At 44.3% G+C, this 23,464-nt stretch overlaps 1 protein-coding gene across 2 annotated transcripts in view; it reads left to right on the top strand.

The window, feature by feature from the left end:
* n4bp3 (NEDD4 binding protein 3) overlaps nucleotides 1-21,737 on the top strand; it is a 22,607-nt gene extending 870 nt beyond the window's left edge. The window contains exons 1-10 of one of the 2 annotated variants that reach the window (XM_031858009.1): nucleotides 4,471-6,009; nucleotides 16,529-16,800; nucleotides 16,944-17,106; nucleotides 17,726-17,935; nucleotides 18,256-18,377; nucleotides 18,522-18,717; nucleotides 18,825-18,917; nucleotides 19,012-19,263; nucleotides 19,447-19,705; nucleotides 20,119-21,737. In XM_031858009.1, the coding sequence (XP_031713869.1) occupies nucleotides 16,562-16,800; nucleotides 16,944-17,106; nucleotides 17,726-17,935; nucleotides 18,256-18,377; nucleotides 18,522-18,717; nucleotides 18,825-18,917; nucleotides 19,012-19,263; nucleotides 19,447-19,705; nucleotides 20,119-20,501 (1,917 nt within the window). In that variant the 5' untranslated portion in view covers nucleotides 4,471-6,009; nucleotides 16,529-16,561 and the 3' untranslated portion in view covers nucleotides 20,502-21,737. Of the gene's footprint in view, nucleotides 1-4,470; nucleotides 6,010-16,528; nucleotides 16,801-16,943; nucleotides 17,107-17,725; nucleotides 17,936-18,255; nucleotides 18,378-18,521; nucleotides 18,718-18,824; nucleotides 18,918-19,011; nucleotides 19,264-19,446; nucleotides 19,706-20,118 lie in introns of those variants that run through there. The other variant, XM_031858008.1, reaches the window with a different exon arrangement.
* Nucleotides 21,738-23,464: the final 1,727 nt, after the last annotated feature.

The following is a 23,464-nucleotide window of genomic DNA, read 5'->3' as shown; positions in this document are numbered from 1 at the left end:
GTGTGTGTGTGTGTGTGTGTGTGTGTGTGTGTGTGTGTGTGTGTGTGGGTGGGTGTGGGTGGAGGGGTAGACACCAGCTCAGTCTTGGGGACTGCCAGGCTGTTGTCATGGAGACCAGAGGCCACAGGTGACCTCTGACCTGAGGACTCATGGAGCGATGCAGGAAGAGTCCTTTGAGTGTGGTGGTTGGGGTGGTTGTGGGTGTGCGTGCTGACGCAAGTGAAGGAGCAGGTCTGACAATAGATGTGCGAGCTGTTGTTGGACACTGCGTGGTAACCATTCCTGTAATTTAGGAATGGACTATAGAAGGCAAACTTGTGATAGCGGGGTGATATAATGGTGGTGTGAAGTGTATGACGGATCACTGACAGCTTAAGTACTGTTTAGGGTTCCAGTCACCGCACAAAACTGCATTTCTGCATCTCATCAGGCCCACTTCTTTATGACACAGAGGTGACTGAGTGATGAGATTTTGCAAGCAGCTCTCCTTTATCATCAACTGGAAAAGAAACCAAAAAATAGTGCAGTGTTAGCTAGAATTGTGTGAGGACAGGATTGACTGCAAGATGACGACTTGGTTGCATTTTTGTCACTTAAAAATCTTGTGATCATCTTTAAGACATTAAGAGAATACAATTTTAAATCCTTTCAAATATGTGACACTGATTATTGCCACATTATCGCCATGGAACTATTTGATCAAAAGTATCATGATGCTGGATTTTGTCAGTATCACAAAACCCATCTGTCAGCTGAAAGCTCATTGGGAGATTTCTCACGACAATCTATTGGCGCAGTCTGTCTCCTGGCTGCTCTTGTCTCTGCAGAATCAGCCAGACAGCTGATGTGATGTCTTCGTTCAGCTGTTTTAGCTCCCAGGGGGTTGACACTCCCCTGAGTGTGTGTGTGTGTGTGTCTCCTTAAAACACTGGCAGCTGATGAAACACTAATTCTGCTGATCGGTCAGATGTCTGCTGACCATTTGCTTCTTGTTCAGGAAGTTTGAACAAACTCCACGCCTCCGTATTCCCACAGTACGATGTTAGTCCTGCTGTAAATCTTGAATACAAATGCAACTAAATCCAACAAATCCAACATCACCACTGTGAACTCCAGCACAATACACTGTAAGGCTTTTCCCCTCCGTGTAGCGTGTAAGTGCATAGCAGGTCAGTCATGCATACGACAGTCTAGCAGATGGTGGAGCGAGGAGAGCTCAGTCATAATGGCACAGTGTTGGTAGAGATTTCCCCCTGAGGCCAGCCAGCTAATCAAACACTAATCAGCCCTTCTTCTTCTACATCGGTCTGTGTCTACTCTTCATCTCAGTTTCCTCAGATTATCCTCTACTTTCTCCCCATTTCCTCTCTGTTTGCTGCTAATCTGGGGCTCGTCCTATCATCCTATTCTCTCCCTCCTGTGTGCACTCAGCTCATGGACTCTTTATAGAAAAAAGACCATGCCTGATCACGCTGAGGAGAAAGTGTCGTGGTCTTACTATTAGAGCTTTCACTCCTCGGTCATCCCACTGCCTGATCCTCTCTCTGGGCCGTCTGTCGCTGCAATTAAAGCCTGACTGGATTAAGATTTACTGTGTGCAGGGCCACTGTTGTAAGGCGGTTTAGCGCAAAGCTAACACAGTAAATGGTAATAGTTTGCATGACATTGCTTGTTAAAAAAATCAAAAAGAAAGTGTCCATCGAAGTGACTGCCTGAAAATGTATCTCCTATGTAATTCTGCACTACATAATAGTTGTTTAACCACATGAACTAACCGGTCAAACTTGCGGTTATCCTCAGTCGTGAGTCCTCAGTAAAACATTGATTTATTTTGCACAAATTCCGGCGGGGTCAAGTCGTAGGGCTCACAGGCTTAAATTATTTTCCAAGTGCCAATACAGAGAACACACCCAAGTTAATCATTATCCCCAAGTGACAGGTGTTTCCTTAGCTTGAGATTGATCTTTCAAAGTATGTTGCCATTCCTGACTTTTCCTCTTGACGGATTTTAAACTAGATTATAATTAACAAATTCAATTAAACTACTTCTCCTTGAGACACATTAAAGCTGGGGGATTGCTCAGTTCACTATGTGTAATGTGAATGAAGTTGCTTGTAATGATGAAGAGTCATCACCGAGCTCTGCAGTTCTCTTCAGCTCTGCGGAGCTTTTCAGCATCTTTCAGCTTTCAGGTTTTGGTTTTGTCAGGCAGCGTTTTCATCAAAATACTCTAAACACCCAGTGTATGGTACCGGCCCAGCTCCCAATGGCAGACCAAGTTAGAGACTAGTGAACATAGTGCAGCATTTATTTCCCTCAAGGGTTGGAGGAGACCAAACCAGAGCCAAAAGGAGAGTCACTATTGAACTGTTTGATAACAAGTTTGCAATAATATGGTGATAATATCTCAGTGTTGGTGTTTTCAGCTTGTTCCCTTGTTCCCTAAGGGTCCAAATAAAATGACATCTACAAGCACCTAAGTATACATTTTGTGGAGTACTTTTAACATCCGTGAGTCATAGTTGTCAATGTCAAGTCCTATCGGTGTCCCTGTCTTAAGAAGCAGAAGGTAAGGCATGTTAAGGCAGGAAAACCAAATCTACATACGATCCGAAGATAACACCTGGAATGCAAACATCACAGACGCATAGGGGACACCGTGCAGGCGTCTAAGCCAACGTGGGAGTTTTACTTTGGCAACAAACTGGGATGTCTGATGTAGATACATCTTCTCTACTTTCTTTGTCTACTCCAAAGGGATCACATATTTCTCCAGACACTTTAAATACACAGCCTCCATTCACTTTCCGCAAACATCATACCTGCTGTCTGCTACGTGAATGAGATGACCATTGTGATCGTGTAGCCATACCTGTGATTTCTCTATTCATTTTTAGAAGAAGGTTATAGATGAAGCCACACGGTCTGCCAGAAAACAAGTAACTTTTGAATACTTTTCACAACACTCATGGAAAATCCGCAACATCACAGACTTATGATAAATAAGTTCAGCGTGACTTTGCATTGCTGCATTTGGCACAAAGAGGAGCTAGCAAAGTGGCCTCCATCAAAATCTCTTCTGCTGCCAGATAAACCTGGCATGATTTCACGTTTAATCACATAAGTGTACTGTGTCCAGTATTTCCTTGGTTATTACTGTCTGCGTGGTTGGTTGACCTGTCACCTGACTGCTGAACAATAGTTTTATCCTCATGGGACAAGCGGGACCCCCTGACCTTCAGAGGGGAGAGGTCTGCGAGTGTAGGAGGGTGGACGGACCACATGCTGTGACCTTTGTTTTCTAAATGTCACCAATTCAGACGGAAATAGCCGCTAACTCTGGCGGCTTCACATTCTGGGACTATTGTCTTGTTAACGATGTAGCCTCTTTTCCCCGTGAGTCAGCCCAGCTTCAACGTTTCCTCGTGTTTTTATTGATCCGGTTTATCTCCCAGAGAGGAGCGCATGCACTCACCTGCCTTCTATAGATATCAGCAGCAGTAATAGCTACGCTGTGTTTGTGTGTGTTGGGATGAATTGTGTGCACGCGGAGTACTTGGCCCTTGTCTCTTTGATTTAGTCTGAAGAGTTGTAGCATTGCAGAACACAAGGCCACGAGTCGAAGCCCTCCTCTGCAAGTGGGCATTGTTGTTTATTTATATCAGCGAGTACCAGTCGTCGAGGCGGCCGCAGCTCTGTTCTCTCTAACAGCATTTCAGTTTGCTGTCACATCCTGTTCTTTTACAGGAAATCAATACGGTGGATTTAAAGGTTACATTTAGTTGCCATGACCTGCGCATGTCTCACTCAGGTCACACTGGCAGTAAAGTGGACTCGCTGGCACTGTCCTTATACCTTGTCTTGTTTTTTTAAGGAATTAGTTTGACATTTTGGAAAATACACGTCTTCATTTTCTTGCTGAGATAGATTAGAAGATCAATATACCACTTGTATTTGTTCGTTACGTATGAATATACAGCCAGCAGTTGGTTAGCTTAGCTTAGCTTAGCTTAGCGCAAAGACTGGAAACAGGTGGAAACAGATATCAGGCTGTGTTCGAAGATAACAACATCTGTCTTGTTGTTTTTAACTTCGGATTTGGTACAAATTAAATAAGCATGTTAACTAATTAGCTTCAGCGTTGCTGTTAAGTGGATTTTTTTACCCACAGACTAGAGTTTAGCTGTTTCCTGATGTTTCCAGTCCTTGCGCTAAGCTAACTCAAGCTAAGCTAAACATATGCTTCAGATTTACTGTCATAAGTGTTTTCATCTAACTCTTACAGGCAAACTAAAAAGCACATTTTCCAAAATGTCAAACTACTCCTTTAATTTTATTTGTTCATGTGAAATCTGTCCATGCACAATTACATACTCCCGCTATCTTCTTCTAAATCCTTACTGGCAGATTTTCAAAATGTCATATCGTGTTTTTTCTAAAAGAACTGACACACCGAGCTCAAGATAATGTCATTTCTTGATTCATTTCTAAGAGCCAGACATCCAGCACGCCTCCCATAGCTGCTTCCTGTAATGTTATTGTCCAGAAGAACTTAGGCAGAGGAAATGAGTCTCGCTTGGGTTGTTGTCTTGTTTAGTTGTCTGGTCAGACAGGTACAGTATCTGTAAGCAGGCCCTGACTCGTCCCTCTCTGTTGTTTTCTGCCTCACATTTCCATCCATGCATCTCCACATTCCTGTTCTATCTTTGCTCTGTCCTTCCTCCTGCTGCTGCCATTTTTCCATCCCCACTTGCAACTGAAAATCTGTGGAATCTCAGACTGGATATGCCTGCGGGGCCCAAAGGTAATGACAGGGGTACCGTAAGCGGCACCTGCTCAAGTGTTGGACTGATCTGCCTATAGCTTTGATGGGGTTATCCCGTCCTTTCATTTTTCAGCTGATTTTCTTCAAATTGCACTCGGCGGGGCCCCACAAAACATTACATTCTTGCTCTGGAATGCCTCTAATAGCGTGCCAATCGCTACATTGTGCATCTCTGGTTGGCAAGGTGCTTTATTAGCTGGGATTCCTGTGTGCCCACCTATCGGTGCCAGCTTTAAGAAGATACCTCCTTCACTCCCCTCAGCTCGGCGGCCTACATCGCATGGCGAAGAAAGGAGTCACTCTCTCCCGGCTAAGGAGCAGAGAACAATGTCCTCTCTTTTCTCCACCCCTCAGATGCAAGCGACTCCAGTTTGAGTTATGTAACTTGATACGTTGCAGAACCCATCCACTAACCCAGCCTCAAGAAGGGGGACTTACACTCAGACTATTGTCCAGACGGTCCACGCTGAGACAACCCCCACATGTTCTCATTTTCCATTCCTTCCTCATCTGCACTCTCTCATTTTTTCCAACCCTCATCCCTCTTTCTCTGTGTTCCTGCTGTCTGCCTTTTGACCTAATTCTGATCCCTCATTATTGTCTTATTATCCGTGAGCAAACAAGGCAGATTGTATTATTGGTATTTGTCCAGTGAAGCTGGCTCTCGTATGTCAATGCAGGCTCTGGATTGACCACCTCAAAGCTGGTTCACATGCGGGGCTTTTGTTTGTGTAACTGGGAGAACAAGTCCAACCACACCGGCCCCTGAGAGGGCTGAAAGAGCACAAAGAGATGAGCAGGTGAGGAGGGGAAGAGGAGGAAAGGGGATAGGGTGTAGAGTGGGCAGGAAAGTACCAGGTTCTCTCAGGGGAGTCGAAACTGGCGTATAGCTGCTGCAGAGGTCGACCTAAATATTTCTCCCTGTTTCAGACAGCTTAAGATCAACTTCGTCTTCTATTTAGATCAGTGCAAAGTCATCTTGTCGTGGCCTGCAGGTCAGCTGTTACGACCGGGCAGCTCCCTCCCATCCGCACCTCCCAACCAGCATCACAGACTGAGAAACAGGAAGTCATAATCATGGTGTGATAATCAGCAGCGCGGGCATGAGACAGAAAGAGAGAGAAATAGAGTGAGCATGGGATCAGGAGCAGAGAAGTGAAGCTTCAGGTGGACAAACAGACAGGTAAATAAGTGACTTTTTTATCTCTGTTATTTGGGATTTTTATTTACTTAGAAAAGGTCTTATGATACTGAAAGTACCTGAACTCTACAGTCTACTGTGTCATACTGGGCTTCAGATCAAAGCAAAAACTCGGCTCACCTGTGTGTGTGTGTGTGTGTGTGTGTGTGTGTGTGTGTGTGTGCATATTTTAGACATTCCTGAGCTTGCTGCTGCGAAAGTTTGACTTATTTACATGGCAGCCGGCTCAACGCGCTCTGAACTCACTGTGATTTAAGGCTGCATTGTCAAAAGAGCAGCTTGAGCTGCAGAGAGAAGAGGAAAGCAGCCTGATTGTTAATTACTCATCCCACGGGGTTGAATTGGAATTAACTAATTTTTAACTAGGTATTTTCTCCTGGGCGAATTACATCACACTGAGCCTCATTCTCCCCATTCACTTCCAGCAGCACAGAACCAATATGCTAATTAACTGTTAATTATTGTATGTCCCAAAAATGGAGCCACATGGTGTTCAAAGAACAGTATATATGATTATCTGCTCCACTGAGCTGTGCAGCATGATTTCCTGAAAATAAAACTCTTTTCATTTAGTTCTTGTTGGGTTTTTTTGGTGATTGTCGGTCTGATGGTCTATTTGTGTTCCCGGAATTCCCCCTGAGGACTATTCGTGGCTCAATGTTGTACCCAAGCTGGGTAACAAGATGTTCCTATTGAATTGTGTAACTGGAGGCAAAGCGGCACAAGGTGACATTCTCCTCATGACGACGTGTAACTGTTGTTTCTTGTTGCTTTGCCGTCATTGTTAACAGTAAAGCTCTGACCTGTGCCGGCTGAACAAGCTGATTTTCCGTCGTGCCCACTCTGCTGCTTCTCAGCACTAACACACAACAAACATTCACTTTATTTACAGACAAACTCCACAGGAGGAAAAAGTGCTGATCCTCTGACTTGGCATCAGCATGAGTCAGCATCAGTGTTTACTACCTGACACGCAGGCTGCTCCGCTCTTCCTCTGGTGTTACAGTGCAGATGAGATCAAAGAAAAAGTGTGCTGGGATGTGATCTGGAAAACTTTTTATCTATGCGGCTTATTGAAGGCTTAAATATGAAAGAATTAACATTTAAAGCAGTCATACTGTGAGTCAATCCATATCTGTGTATTCCTCTCAATCCCAATCAATTTCTCAGCTGCAGTCCACACGTTTCCCTCTTTGTGTTTGCGCTGCGTGTGTGGTCTACCACTGGGGGTGTTTGGATGGATGCACGCACGCTCACCGCAGCTGCTAAGTGGAATTGGTTCAGGTGTGGGTCGATGTGGGAACCACTCGATTTCTATCTCTGTAATCACAGAACGGTGGTGACTCCTACATGAACCGCTCCAGGAAACAAAGGAGCCACAGAGAGAAAAGAGCCTCTGCTCACGTCTCCCACTATCCTCCTCGCTCTAATGGATTTAATAAGAAGCTGGCTCTCGAGCTTTTGTCTTTATCAGCTCAATTTAACACAGTATGACTCCCCCGCTCTGATTACGTGGTAGAATTATCAGTCATTAAATGTCTGATGTTACCAATTTAGCTCTCATGGGAATTAAGGAGCTTTGGGTAACAGACATTTTATTTTTTTAAGTAACCCACAACACAGCAGAGAAACAGGCCCCTGTCCTATCACCATATCAGCTTTATAGGTTCTGTGAAGGCACATTAATAATTACCTGGTGAAAAATGTAGGGAATGTGAGTTTGTTTCCTCACATCGTTCTCTCCCTTCACATTCTTCCCTCTGAACTTGTGCTCTGTGTCGAACATGCTCTGCTGATAGCAGCGGTTGGCAAACATTGTACAGGCTTTGCTTGTTAACAAGTTGAACAGAAACCAACAGAGAGGCTCAAACTGGTTTCAGGAAATGACGTGCCAGTCTGTTGTTTGCTTTCTCACAAATTCTGATGAAGTTATTGAGGAAATATTTCTGTATGGTGCTGCTTTTGTACTCCTTCTTTTATCCGGCGTGATATATTGCCGGTGGAATCGGGCGAGTAGATGATATGGAAAAAATCTGGAGGAATATTCATCTCAGCACTGTAATACTCTCAAAACAAGTAGGCATGTTAGTTGGTGAAGATGTATCATCGTCCCTACTAGCTTCAGGGAATGCCACTCAGACACAAGTCAGCAGATGTTGATACATTTTACATCTGCAGTCCATCACTTTTAAAGTATACTAAATGTCTTAAGCACAGGACATTGCTGGGTTTTTTTTCGAATCCATATTTCTCTCTTTTTCATTAGGAGCTCTGTCACTGTCAGCAACCCCAGCTGACAAAAGAACACCATGAACTTGAATCTTTACTTATAGACTGATGACTAACTGCTATACAAGATCAATACTGCCTCTTTATTGCCATGTCTTCATCAACTGGTGAGAATGCTGACTTTTTGCTTGGGACCGGTTAGCTTTAGCCTCAGCAGCACACTATCATGTATGCAGCTAGCTATCTAGACCGTGTAACATTAGCTCATGAGTCAGTCAGAGACGGTGTTTTGAAGCAAGTCATGGTGCTAGCATTAGGTAGCTTGCTAGCAACAGCTGCTAAAATCCGCTAGTGACAGTCGGCATTATCGAGAGTATTCCAGAAATAAGAGGCTGCTTTTGTCTGGCCGACATCAAGGACCTGTTGTTTCACTCAAGACTTTTGAGGGGTAGCAGCAAACCAAGAGGTGTCAATCTGCAGTCTCGCAGACACACTTAACTACACAACACGCTACGAGAGATTCTGAGCCTAAACATAACCGAACTGCGACCGCTTCAAAGGCAGATAGACCTGCTTGAGTGAACCTGCCACCACTATAATTGTATAATTGTATATTTGCCATGCAAAATTAGAAAGGTTGACAGGCGCAGCAACAATAACTAAGGTGGGCAGAATTTAGCTAATGGGCAATTTGATTGTTTCTGAGATAATTCCTCCAGAAACAATCAAATTACCTGGAGATAATTCAGTTCAACCCCCAGATTACTCATGCAGGACTCACTATTTCATGTGATGGTAGAACCGATGGACATATAAAATTAGAAATTCGATTTTAGTGAAGGACCACAGTTTGTTTTAAATCATATTTGTCTTTATCAGATTCTAGTTGCAGATGTATTCAGTTAGGATGTTGTTTTTACCACTCTGGGTAATTGGTAGATTAGTAGTGTATGTGGGCGTGTGTGTGTGTGTGTGTGTGTGTGTGTTTGTGTGTGTGTGTGTGTGTGTGGGATGAGTGAAGGGCAAGTGGATGTCACTTAAAACAACACTGAGGTCAGCTACTTATCCATTTGCCGCTAGTACTAATCTCTCTTTATCTCACACACACCCATATGGTTTAACCTTGTAACCAACACAGGCATTCATCTAAACAAAGTTAGGGATAATGCAATCAATCATTTTTAACAAAGCAGGCTCTTTGTACTGTTGGGAGGGAAGCGGTTGTTGTTGAGTAAATGTTCCCATAAATAATAATAATAATACATTTGGATGTAAGAGGCGGCCCTGTGAATACACTCCCTCGGGTGCCATCTTCTCGCGCTGAAGCAGCCTGCTTTTTCATCAGTCAGATCCAGATCAATAAGGTTCCATGAAACACCAGTTCAACCAGTCCCCCCAGATAACCCAACATTGGTACTATAGACAGAGCCAGTAATTGAATTCCGTGGTAGAAATACAATACCGGAAAGTCAGCAGAGGCAGTTAAGGCCAAGGCGCACTGTACGGACCGCCATCGATGGGATAGATGCAGCGTGAGGAGACCCACCTCAGCTGGTCCGCCTCAGAGGAAGTGTTGTTTGCTGATTTCGTGCATTGAGTCCAGGTTAAAGTCCAGCCAGTCATGATAAGTATGATGAGAGTTTTGGGTTTTCAAGGTTTTCTCTTCTGGGTCAGTAATAAGGGAGGCCGCTGTGGAAATCATTAATGAGAGTTAGTTTGATAGCATCTTCTCTACTGGAGAAGGAACCAGCTCAAATCAGACGAAAATGTTTAATATAAATATTAAGAAAAGATAATGAGACGGATGACAGGCATGGCAGCATTTGATGAGGACGGATTTGAATTGGTCCAACATACTGTAAATATACTTGATTCACTGGAAACTACGACCCGCAGCATATTTTTACACATCAGGTCTATTTTCATCTGTTTTTCGCACTACAGTGAAAGAGTGTTGTTGTGTGGACACTGTGTTAAACTTAAGATTATATGTATATATGTGTGTATGTAAAGCTGTTAAGCGACTACACTTGTACTGAGACTCTTATTATATCAGTAAAAGTAAAATATTGCTTCAAAAAAGCATATTAGTGCATCACACAGTGCCGGCCAAATAGTTGGGCTCATATGTCATTCATAATCATGAGCTCATCATGAGTTGTATACAATGGTATAGTATGGTACACAAGCTGCTCCGGTGTTCCCTTGAACGTGGCACTCCTCCCCCTGTCAGAACTCATTGAATAAAACGTCTGTGTCTGCTCTGAACTGTGTGGGCTCAATAGCGCCCTGTATCTATACTTCCATGACCAAATATGACCCGTTAACCTCTGTAAAGACTCAAGTGTTGCTCATCAATGGAGCGAGTGTGAGCCCGAACACTGGGCCTTCAGCTCTCGCACCGCCACATCTAACCGCCAGTGAATTATGTCCCATGTTTCCCACAGAGAGACTGCTCATCATCTCAAGTGCCGTGAAGTGAAAGTCAACCTTTTTACGCAAAGTTATTGAGAGAGAGAAGAAAGACAGAGAGCTTTGGGCATTTGACTACATTTCCATGTCTGCATGTAGCTTGTCAGATTTTACAGGTGTAACATCCAAACTGCCTTCAGACGCAAAAAAGGGAAGGAACGACCCGGCTTTTCAGCATCTGGGCTCCCCTGAAAGGCCTCGGGGTGCGTGGAGAAGAACAAGGTCTGTCTGCCATCCATAATGAATAACCTGCTAACAATTAGAGGCCGCTGCTGAGCACTCCTCTGCTGTCATGCCCCATAGCCAGAGACACTCTCGCACTCACTCATTACACGCTGGCGTGTAACATCCAGTCAGAGAGGGGAGCGCTCCGGATGGTTCATTCCTATGATCGTCCTCCGGCACAGTTCACCCTGCTGACGGATCTAGACAGCCAAAACTCCGCGATGTCAGATATCAGTCACACTTGATATTTGCATTACTTTAAATGCTGTGCTCTTTGTGGTAGAAACGGGTCATCCAGAATATCCATTATTATTTTGGGTAATTGATGAGATCCTTGCTTTTTGTCCAAAATGTTGAAATGTACTGTACTGTATCCGGTCAAGGCAGAGGAGGAGTTAAATATAATACTGCAGTGAGATGAAATAAAGCCAGCGGCTGATTTGGTAATTGCACTATATTGTTTTACACAACTAACAGCTGTGAAAACTAGCGAGCGCCGCTTGGATAGAGCTTATATAATGGAACAGTGTGCCGTGTGGGAGTTTTAGATGCAACCTGCAAAGTTACCCCACAAACGTAAACAAACTTTGATCATGGATCGGGGGGAAGAGAGCGCGTCGAGGGAAGAGGGCAGAGGGTCCGGAGCTGTGGAGCCACACAAATGCTTTTTTCGGGGCTTTGTTGACTGACCCGCTCACACACACACACAAGTGAGAGTGAGCGGGTCCGTGGGAGTGAGCGTTTTTTTTTTTTGTGCATCAACAAATGACGAGCCCGAGCTTGTGCTCTGTTAAGCATCTTTGGAATTTGGCTCCCTCTCTCTCTCCTCTGTCTCAGTCCCAGCGCTGACCTTTGTGTCTCTGAGGGTTTGAAATGTCCCCTCTTCACGCTCAAGCGTTTCATTGAAAGCTTTCTTTTTTCCACGCTGGACACCTGATTACAATATGTTAGGAGAGCGTTGAAAACCCTCCTCCTGAAGGCCGCATGTGTCGTTTTCTTTGTTTGTTATAGTAAAGTGGCACTTGGATGGTTTTCTAGACGAGTTAGGATATCACCCTGAGAAAACTCGAGCCAGAACTGTGAATGCTTGCTGAGAGGCTTTAGAGACGCACACCTCTCAGCATCATGTTCACATCTTTTCTCTTTAGTATGCACTGCTTTAGAACACAAGGACTGTACGAATTAATGTGCTTTCATAGTATATTCAGTATCGCCCTTTCCCTGTGTCAAGATAAACTGTGCAGCCCCACAAAGTAATTATACTGATGCATTCAGCCCGCTGACAAGGTTTGCTGACTCGATATAAAGTCAGTAAATGTGTTCCATTCATCTACTCATTTTACTTTAGAGCTCCAGCATTTCACTATAGCAAGGAGGCCACCAGAAACGAGCGGCAGCGGATGCAGGTGAGCGTGTGCAGCATCAGAGGGATAGAGAGCCTCACCTGTTGCCTTCGCAACACTTTGATACACTGATGTCAAACTTTCATTGCGCTCGATCAAAGTGAGCAGCTTTTGAAAAAAACCTCATCACTGCCTTGAAAGACGCATAAATCAAGAACAGAGCACTTTTCAATTAGACCATAACTGTTCAAGGTTGGTTGGAAGCTCTGCTTTGATGTGTGTGCGTGCGTGTGCGTGTGTGTGTTGCCTTTCAGGGCCCCATGGTTAGTCGAAGGGCTGGGCTGTAAATCTTGCTGTGTCTCCTGGTTTACTCGGGGCCCATAAAGTAGAAGGCAATTAAGAAAAACAACTGGATGCAAGATTTCTTCAGTCCTGCGAGATTTGTGCTTGCAGAATAAAATGATTTTCACCCTCCCGTCTACCCAAAAGGAATTGCTTTGCCTCACCCACCCTCACCTCAGCCCCCGGCTTCCCATCAAGCATCGATTGGCCTCTCGTGTCTGTGGCAGATACAAGACACAAACAGAGTAAAATACCGTTCCTAAAAATACCGTGTCAGACCTTGGACCGTGGCCATTAGGTTTGTCACACTCGTGATTTATCCCTATGGTGTCAGACACACACACACACACTCAGCATGACCTACACCGACTCATATCCATCATGTCTTACTCTGACCCGAGACACAGACTTCCCGGTCGAACGGCACCACAGCGCTACCAAGTAGTCACATTATATTTCATAATGTTCATCATCATATTTCCTTAGCCTGAGTTCAGCCTGTATTATATTGGCTTATTAAGAGCCGGATGCTTTAGTGCAAAGTTTTACATCGGTATAAATCGTACCTCATGAATATAAACATGAGCAGCTTGGGCTGCTTTGATCTCGGACTGGCTGAGAGCCCTGAGTGGAGTGGGCCGGAGCTGCCGTTGCACAGTTCTCTCTGCCCATTTTAACCATTTTCATAATTGTTATAGCTATCGAGGCCAGCAGTGCAAAGCACTTGATGAATGTGGATTGTATTAGAAGCAAGAGGAGATCCTGGAGTGTCACTGCGGGCGTCTGTGCTCCTACGTAGTATGTGTCTGTGTGACAGCAAGTGAGAGAGAAATTACTGCAAGGTTGCTTGAGTGTCATGAGTGTGTACTAACTGAGAACCGAGTCAGACGGAAGGATGGCCGAGTCATTAATGGGGATGAGCCCCAAGCAGCCAAACACCTGCAAAGCACTCTTGACTAGAGCATCCACCATCCACCCACTTGGTTCAATTAATTTCACTACTGTATAAAAAAAAAAAACAACCTGAAACTAGCTTGACATGTGTAATCAATGCATCCCAGTGACCATTGGTTTCTCAAAAGTTCTGCTATTGCCCTATAGTGTTGCAGGAGCCAGCAAGAACAGGTTTAGCTCATCATGGTGTGTTTAAGGACACTTTTTTATCTGAGGAGTCAACCTGTCAAACACCCTTTCTAATGCAAGAAAAAAACTGCATTCATGTTTGCTTACTGGTGATATTTCAGGTTCGATCTTGTGACAGCATACCTTTCCGGAGTGTTGTTTTGCCAGCCATGTCTCAAATATCAGATGTCTTGGAATGCACGAAGGAGGAAAATGCATGACCACATTTTAATAGCATGTTCTTTGTGATGGATAACCGAATCTAAAGCATTGTTTAAGACTCCGTGGTTTATTTTCCTAAAATAACTGGAGTGCAGACATCCGCCAGGTGAAAATGAGTGAGCGAACCCCCCCAGTCTGGACACCAATGAGCTGTAAGGCGTCACCAAACACAATTCATTCTAACTCAAAAACAAGCTGCGACGTATGCAAGCAATTGTCTCAAAGTCGTCGTATAAGACAAACCTCATACAATACTGCCAAAAGTAAAAATATAACTCGGAAAGAGCACAGTCACTCACGGACGAATGCATACATGTGACCGATCGCATGATCCTCGTGGCGGAGATATTAATAACAAAATGAATCTTCGGATTTGTGGCGGGGTTTGAAGAAAGGTTAACAATAATGCTGGATATTTAAAATTGGTTGTTGAATGGGCTAATACAAGCAGCATGTCCAGTCTGAACCTTTGAACTCTACCTGTTCTAGGAGCGCCACATAAGCTCGAGCACAAAAAGGGAATTTGCCTCCCTCTGGTCCTGTTTATAGTCCGAGAGACCGCAGCGTGTTTTATGGTCTCGAGAATGTTTTATGGCTGCTGGGGGTGTTTATGCACGAGGAGAGAGAGGGTCAGAAGGGTGAAATCAATAGTGAGCCTTAATGAGGTTGTCTGAAAAGAAGAAAGGGAGGGGATGTGTGGGTGATGTGACAGACGATGTTGAAAGAAGATTTTCTGCGTAGAGCTGAAAAGGCTCAAACTCAAATCGACAAAACAATAGTTCCGCTTAGGTAGGTGTCGGGGTAACTTGGCAACTGATTTTAGATTTGTCGAAGTCAAGAGAAACTTGTTTGTCGGCGTCATTTCTTTTCTCTTCAAAATGTTGCCTGCGGTGACGGTGACTGACAGGAAACTTGATCTCACACAGACAGCCATCATATCTGTGGGAAATGTATTAAGGCCATGCTAGACTTATGAAGGCACACTGTGCGATCGGTACATTTGGATACACATGGTGTTCATGAGAGACAGGAAATTATTGCAAACAAAATAAGCTGCTGCAGCAGCATTTGATTCATTGTCCATAATGTCTATTATTGTTACCAAAGCACTTATGTTGAATGTTTTTCACTTTGTTTTTTAAGGAAATGAGCCCTGCTGCTGTAACCTAAATGGATCAGATTTACGAAGCAGGATTTAGATTTGACATACAAAAAATAACAACCTAACCCTCACACATTCATGTGATCCTGTTGTGTTAAAGGAAAGGATAACATGAGCCTCCGAGAGGGAAGCGGATGCTGTAACAACTGCATTATGAAATGGACATTTTCAAATTGGTTTGGGATTTGTCCTCTTTGTAAAGACGTAATATTACATTCACTGCTCTGCTATAATCGGGTCTTTTATGGAGGTTTTTTGTGTGTTTGTTCTGTAGTGAAGCGCTATGCTGTTGTAGGAAGCTGTGTTGTTCTAGCTGTGCTCTGAGACAGCTGTCTGTACGGAGAAACACAGCTGATGAAACGCCCTGTCAGCTTGTGCTCTTCATTCCAGAGATCAACGTCCACTCAGGGCAGTAAAGGGGCAAGAGGTGGACTTTATTTCAGTTACTACAGAGCACGGTCTAGACCTGCTCTATTTGCTTCATTGATTTAAATGTCGGTCGTTCCACCACTTTGGTCCAGACTAAGATAGCTCAACAACTTTTTGCACAAAGATATATGCTCCCCGGAGGTTAAAGCAGAACTTTGGTGATCCCCTGACTTTCCATGAGGTTGACATTTTGTGAGAGTGAAATGTCTTGTTAACCATTGAATGGATTGGCACAGCGGATGAATCGTAATTATTTTGACTTTTACTCTGTTTAGTCCTAATTAGGATATGCTGCTCTATAAATTCATACTAACACGCTAAAATAGCAGATTAACTATGGTAAACAACACTGCATCTGCTAAAAATCAGCATGTTGACCACACAGAGCCACTAGAATGGCTGTAGAGTCTTAGTCGTGTTATAGTTTGTGATTGTGTTCAAAGCCCTAGAGCTGCAATATATAGTCAATTAATTGATATTTGATAATCGATTCATGGTTTTGGGTCATTTAAAAAAAGAAAAGAAGAAAGAATGCCAAAAGAGTGTGCGCGGGTAGATTGGACATACTTATGACAGTCCTGCCACAGATATCATCTTTTTTTATCTGTTTGTTTTTTTGGCAGAGCATTTGATTTACTGGTTGGGATGTTTTTTTAACGAATATAACAAAAATGTTATTGAAGAACATTACCAATCCTTGCTGTAATTGAGGAAATACTCACCAGATCAATCAACAATTGTTCTGTGCAGCCCTATAAAGTCCTGAATGAACATGTAGAAGGCATTCAAAATGTTAAATGTGCTTAAAGCACAGTTTGCCAAGAAGCAGGGAACATCTTACAGAGAGCCTATAATGATATGTTGCCGTCAAGAGCATGGTCATCGTGGTCATCAGCTCATTATTTAATACAAACAGGTCTACCTACTAAACCTTCATTTTTCTCTTTCTTTACAGAGCACCTTACCCCCCCACAGAGCCCTGTAACCAATGGCAACCTCTGTCCAAACTCTTCCTTTGACCCGCGGCCCCAACAAGAACTTCCGTAACCCGTTGCCCGTCTCGTCCCGTTGCGGCATGGGAAGTGTAGGCAGCCTGGTGGAGAGGCCAGATGTGTCTCCGACTAAAGGCAGCCGTGCAGTGCCCCAGGTGAGACCCAAACAGACCAACGGCCTCCTGAAGAAAGGCTTCACCCAAAGGGAGCTCCTCAACTACCTCAACATCACCAGGTGAGTGCTGCTGTAAAGAAGCAGACGCTTTTCATAGAGCATTTCACAAGCTGCACCTGTGGAAGGCGAAGTAGTCTGGACTGGAAGGTACTATAAAACATGACAGGACTTGAGCCCGGTTGACCTACTGTGCTTCCAAACAGAAAAGAGCCCAAAGCGAGCGACGGTAAGAAGGACGTTATCTCTGGCCTCAGCTCTGCCGGTGGCCGTGAGGAGGACGGCTTATACGCCAAGGTCTACCATAAAGACGGCACCGAAGTAGATCTGACAAAGAACTCACTGCCAAGTGGGGGAAAGTATGAAAAGGTGAATATTGTTGTATAAAACCCTGCATAGGGTCAAATCTTTGGGATTATTAAACTCTATTACTATAAGACTAAAATAAATAACTTAAAGAATCTGGGCAATGTTGAAAGTATGACATATTAAAGGTACTTCAAAGTATCCTAAAGCTCATTCACGGTTTCAGGCGCAGATGCAGCTGAATGTCTTCCCATTATGTTCTTTCTATAAATGATATACAGCCAGTGACCGGCTGCTGGAGCTGTGTTAAATTGATTAGTATCACATTTATACATCTCTGGCAGCGTGGCACGACATCCCTCTAGCCTGCTATCAGCATAAATCAGCCCTAAATCTCCTCCAGTGAACCAGTATAGATTGAGATTCTGCCACCTTTTGTGTTGCAGACTTTATTGCAGCAATCAAATCTCACCTCTTTTTTTTTTGTTTGCTTGAATTGATCAACAGTAAGAACACAAAGGGTGGGACAACATTGATTTAATAGAAACATTGTGATTTATTGTTCCGAAGCCCAGCCTCCTTCGCTGTGGGTAAAGTCTCTCTCTCTCCTGTTTACCCTCCACTCTGCTACTTTTTTACCCTCTTTGCATCCTCTAAAAGTCTCCTTGTTCTTCTTCTCCAGGCTCGATTAAGGTCTGCCTTCAAGCCTGTCACCCCCAAAAATTTCAGCTCCATGCAAAACCTCTATCCAGCTTCCAAGTCGGAGGATGTGGACCATGGCCTTTCCAACGGGCTGCACAGAGCCTACGCCCATGTGCCCAAAGCCGTCTCCACCTCTTCCTCCTCTTCCTCACCGTCCCGTCATGGCGGACCGACATCCAGTGGTAACAAGGTATCTTAACACACCATTAATCAATGTCAATGCCCAGGAGGTGGTTAGTCCATTAATTTGGTTGTTTACTTACTAGAATATCTCACACACCTTCTCATAGTTTTCAATTTAACTCGTTTGGAAAGTTGAGCTGCTGGCCAGGGGAACAAGTAAATCAGGTTTTGGATCCAGGATCCAGTCTTTGTGCATTGATCACAGAAGCAAAACAATGAACTTCATGCCATGTGTCATTTCATTCAGCCATTATTTTGGGCTAAAATGAATCTTTTCTCAACCTATTAATGCTACAGTGATGAATAACTGTATAATCCTGACTGTAGGCCCTCTCCTCGGTGCGTGGGACGAGCCAGGAGGATGATAACCTGTCAGACTCAGGCCATAACTCCATGAGCAGCCTGCCACCGTACCGGCCTCCCTTCCGCCCACACCTGTCTCACATCAGGTCTGCCGCACTGTTATTGTCTTGGCTTTACTTTAAATTTAAAAGAAGTGTTGAAATAATTGATTTTTTTTTACTTAATGACTGTGTGGGTGGTGATAATGGAAGAGATTTCAATGGCCTTATGGGTTTCCATTTGTACCCCAGTGCATCTATGGGCCAGATCAACACCATCGGCTCCCTGGACCGTACTTCTCTGGCCCAGAAGGCTGTAGGGCCAGGGGGCGTGGCCACAGGAGATATGGCATGTCGGAGCATGGCAACCCTGAGCCGTCTGGCTCCATATGGAGGGGAGGCTCCACCTCCTTATGAATGGACACTCTCCCTGTCTGTTGAGGAAGTGGTGAGCACTGCACAGATGGATGGATGGATGGATGGGAGGGAGAGGATGAGGATGAGCAGGTCAGAATGATTTACAGACTGGTAAGTCCTTCATGTTGTCTTTTCCAGGTCCGGGATCTGGAGGAGCGCCTGGTGGAGAAAGAACATGAGCTGAAACAGATGAGGAGAAACCTGGATGAGAGTGAGGGTGCCATTGCTCAGGTGAACCATATCTTACTGGTCTGTTCTTCACCATCAATCTATACATCCATCTGCCTCGCTTTTGAAGTTTGACCCATCTGCCCGCCGCATGCAGGTGTTCGAAGGGAAACAGCGTCTGTGGGAGAAGGAGGTGGAGGAGCTGAAACGCCTGTATGCCGCCAAGCTGCGTCAGGTTTCCCAGCATGCCCAGCGTTCCCAGCGCAGCCTGCAGCTGCAGCTGTTCAAGGCCCAGCAGGAGAAGAGCCGACTGCAAGAGGAGCTCGACAGCCTGAATAGGGAAAAGAGTCAGGAGGACGGAGCCATGGCGAAGCGGACCAGTCCCACTCTGGAGGAGACGCAGTGGAAGGTATGGCCCTGAGAGGACACGGGGGAGGACACTTAAAAAGACAGAGAGAAGCACTTAAATAGTAGTAATTACAGGCTACACTGGAGAGAACTGAATTACTTTTCTTGTTTGTCCCATTAAAATGATCACAACCAGTCCATAAAAATGTATGTTTCTCCTGCCCCTGTTCCTTGTTTCCCTCAGGTTTGCCAGAAATCAGGGGAGATCTCCTTGTTGAAGCAGCAGCTGAGGGACTCCCAGGCGGAGGTGACCCAGAAGCTGAGTGAGCTCTTCCAGCTGAAGACGCAGCTCAGGGAGACCCGCACAGATCTGCGCAACAGGGAGGGCCAGATAGATGCTTTAAAGCTAGTTGTGCAGGGGACACAGCGCCGTAGATGCCCCTCTCAGACTGCACACGAGGATGGAAAAGGAGCTGAAGAGAGTCCTCCAGCTGGGGCAACAGGTAGATTTATGCGTCTGTCTCTTACTTGAGTGCACATATCATCACTGGGATGTTTTAACTGTGTGCTTCAATGGTTAAAAGCAATACACGTTGCTTTAGTCATGCTGAGACGCTACAAGGACTATTTGATACAGTATACTTTATCAAACCTACTTAAGCCTGCACATGCCAAGCTGACATTAATGGGAAAAAATTTAAGATAATTACATGCTACACACTGTCTGTTTAATATCACAGCAAATGAGGCATCCAAACTGTGTTTCTTATCCACACGGCTGTATGTGGGTTAGTTTGAGTTATGATGTTATTTGACTAACCAGGTCATGAGTTCTCTGCCGCCAGTGTATTTCATTATACATCCCCTACGGCTCTGCTGGACTGTAGTTGAAGCCATGTGAACCGCTTGCTTACAGGAGGTTGCGGGGGCCCAACAGAGGAGCGTCTGCGCGCAGAGCTCCTGCTGGAGCGACGCCAGAGCGAGGCCCAGGACATGGCTTTCGAGGAAGAGAGGCAGACGTGGCAGACGGAGAAGGACAAGGTCATCCGCTACCAGAAGGAGCTGCAGGCCAGCTACTTAGAGATGTACCACCGCAATGAAGCGCTGGAGAGGGAACTGCACCAGCTGAGGGCGGGCAGAGAGCAAGGAGGAGGAGAGGGAGGAGGAGCAGGGAGCAGAAATGGGACATTGGAAACAGAAGTGCCAGAGCTGAGGAGTGAGAAAGCGGGCGAGAAACAAGACGACAGACCTTCTTCTGGTTTGCCGTGGATAGACAGAATTGAATCATCTGAAATTTGAATGTGACCGACTTACTGGTATTTGCAATGCAAAGTGTTTTCACTCTGAACTATGGTTTCTACTGAAGCCCGTGTCAACTGGAGAAGGAAAAAAACTAGACTTACCACGTTAAAATGATGAGATAGTCAAAATGACTCCATTGTGACCCAAGTCAGATTTATGAAGGATATCAATTAAGAAATTGTGAATAAATGATGAAAGAAATCAGAATGCTTTCTTACACAAAATAATAATAGTCCTTAGTCAAGATTTTGATCTGCTGCGTGAACATGATCAGATACTAAGTTAAAACTCTGGCAAGTGTTTTTATTTTCGTCATTTTTCATCTACTTTTCTTCTTCTCCTGGAGAACATGGGCATCCATAGATTCCTAACCGTTTGCAATTCCCTTGTTGATTGTTAAATGCCCTGATCCTGCAAAGACTGGACCAATAAGATCCTACAGAACACACTACTGCTGAGGGGAGCTGCACAGAGGGACCGTCTGTGCCTCATCTGTCCTTGGCAACCAAACTGTCGCGCTTACCAATTAGGAACTTGTAAATGAGCAAATTGATATCTTGATTGTTACTATTTTGTGTTATATTTTGGTAGTTACTTTTTGGATTGGACTGCTGTATAGTCTTCTTGACGGTAACCAAAGGATTCAAGGGGGTTTAGTGTGGCCCAGTGACATCTCAGCACCTGTTTAGTCTGTGCAGAAGGTTCTGTGCATCTCTGGGTTAAGTATCAAGGATTAAAGCGAACTGGTGCCACGGTACTAATGCTGTGTCTTTGCCATCAAGAAAACTGTGTACCATACTTATAACAACTGGTTCTTTCTCATTCAGTTTCCAGCTCCTGTCAGGTGAGATCTATATACTTTGTGCATAATGTCATTTTGATTTGATTGGCCTTTAGTCGTACTTCAAGCACACTGTTGTCTTAATGGGCATATTTCCACTTCTTTTGATTGCAATGAAAGCGATCAACAGACAGGGATCCTGAACATAACTGCCCTGCTTATTGGTGCACATATCCAGCCAATTACAACTCAATGCATGGCATGGGTGAAGTTGTTCTCTTGTATTGTTTGTTTTTAATATGTGAACATTCAAACGCCAGCTCTCAACCGACCCTTCAACATACTGTGACTCTTGTCTATTTACTGGAATTTAAACTGTACAGTATAGATATACATATATATATATATGTCTGTTTTGGATTCATAATAAACGTTTATGAAGTGGTGTGAAAGCTGTTTGGTTGGTTTGGCCCCCCCGATGTCGTTTTCTTGTGCAAATCAAGGCTGTGAAATGCTTCTCCGTCTACCGTTGCCTGAATTCAACTTTTCAGACTCGCCAAAATGTTCGCGGTGTAACTGATGGCATTCACCCGAGAGCTCAGACGCCTGTCTGCTCTGAAGGGGCTTAAAAATCTCCACAGAGCGTGCCAATATAACCCAAGGACAGGGGCTTTATGGCAGAATGGACAACAGAGCGGTGAAGGCTGCTGGGACTAATGTGGCTTTTAGAGGTTGAGCCTTGAATCCTTATCTCAGCCTCTCTCCCCCCCCCCCCCCCACCCCACCCCACCCAGCCCTCACATACCATCTCCTGCAGCACAGACAGCAGGGAGGTGGAAGGTCAGCTGAGATGGAAACATAGGATCCCTGTTTGCTCAAGAAAATAAGCACTTCTATGGAAACCATCAAATGTGCAAACTAGAACGGAGTTCCAAGGATATCTTGGCAGAGATGAAAGCGTAACACTTGACTTTTTTTTATTATAAATGCGTTGCTTATGGCTATGCATGAGTGAAAGTATATCCATTACATAGTGTGGGATAGCACATGCAAGTCCACAGCGCAGGTTTATTTTCTATACAGGGTCAAAATCTGATCAGCTATGAGCTGTGTCTGACTCACAGGGTCCTTACCTTGGCATTTAAAACATTATATAAACTGGGGCTTAATATAACCGCACAGCCCAGCCGTGGTTCACTGTAGTGGGATGAGAACGGATTCTTACCTCACACGTTATCAGTCTGTAGGAGGACTGCAGTGCTGAATGCCATCAGCGCAGCTTATCTGATGAACTCACACAATTATTCAACATTAATTCATGTAGGAAAGGAAGTGGTTCCTTGTTGTGAAACTCATTCACGTTTAAAACCCTTTAGCTTGAGATCTAATAGACTTCAAAGCTATTTAGTCCGAGTTTGGATAATGCAACAATAGCGCCACCAAGTGGCAAGGAAAGGAAGGCCGCGCAGCTTTAAATCCATGAAGGGAAATAAATGGTCAGTGAGTTATGGTGGGAGCAGGCCACCGTCAAATGCCATTACACGCCTCCAAAACTGACTTGGAGTATAAATTTTTATTTTAATTTCAGATGCAAGTATATGAAACATGTTGGAGGGTAAATATTTACAATAAAAGTTGCATAACACACAAGCAGGAAATGCAAACATTCAACAAAAATGAATACGACATAAGTATACGGAGCGCTAGCGGTCTATCTGAAGGAACACTCGGAGAAGCAACGAATGATTGTCAACCAAAGAAAGGAAAACAGGGAATTCAGCAAAAGTCCACACAAAACATTTCCTAATGAAACCAAGATCAAAATAAAAAAAATCTTGAACTCTGACAATTCAAATAGAGTGTAATGTTGCATCATCAGTGTGAGCTATGCTGGTGCGTTGCTTGCTGAACAAATTCGCCTCACTGGAGTGTGAGGTGACATCACCATTTCCCAGAGGACACGGGTAACTTGCACTTTTATTGTTGATCATCTAAAACATACATGGTACACCCAAATGCCTCAGACCATGTGACACGTTTTCCCCCCCGGTGTATGGTTACACAACACCAGCTGAATAATATATACAAACTCCAATAAACACCCAAACCATGAGCAGCAGTCAAATATGCATCATCTCTGTTCAAGACTCCTTTTTTTTTTTTAATAAATATATATATA

Source organism: Anarrhichthys ocellatus, unplaced genomic scaffold, assembly GCF_004355925.1.
Source record: "Anarrhichthys ocellatus isolate YVR2014 unplaced genomic scaffold, GSC_Weel_1.0 scaffold19, whole genome shotgun sequence".
Classification (NCBI taxonomy): domain Eukaryota; kingdom Metazoa; phylum Chordata; class Actinopteri; order Perciformes; family Anarhichadidae; genus Anarrhichthys; species Anarrhichthys ocellatus.
The sequence above is the reverse complement of the archived record's forward strand: the minus strand, read 5'-3'. Positions and strand labels throughout refer to the sequence as shown.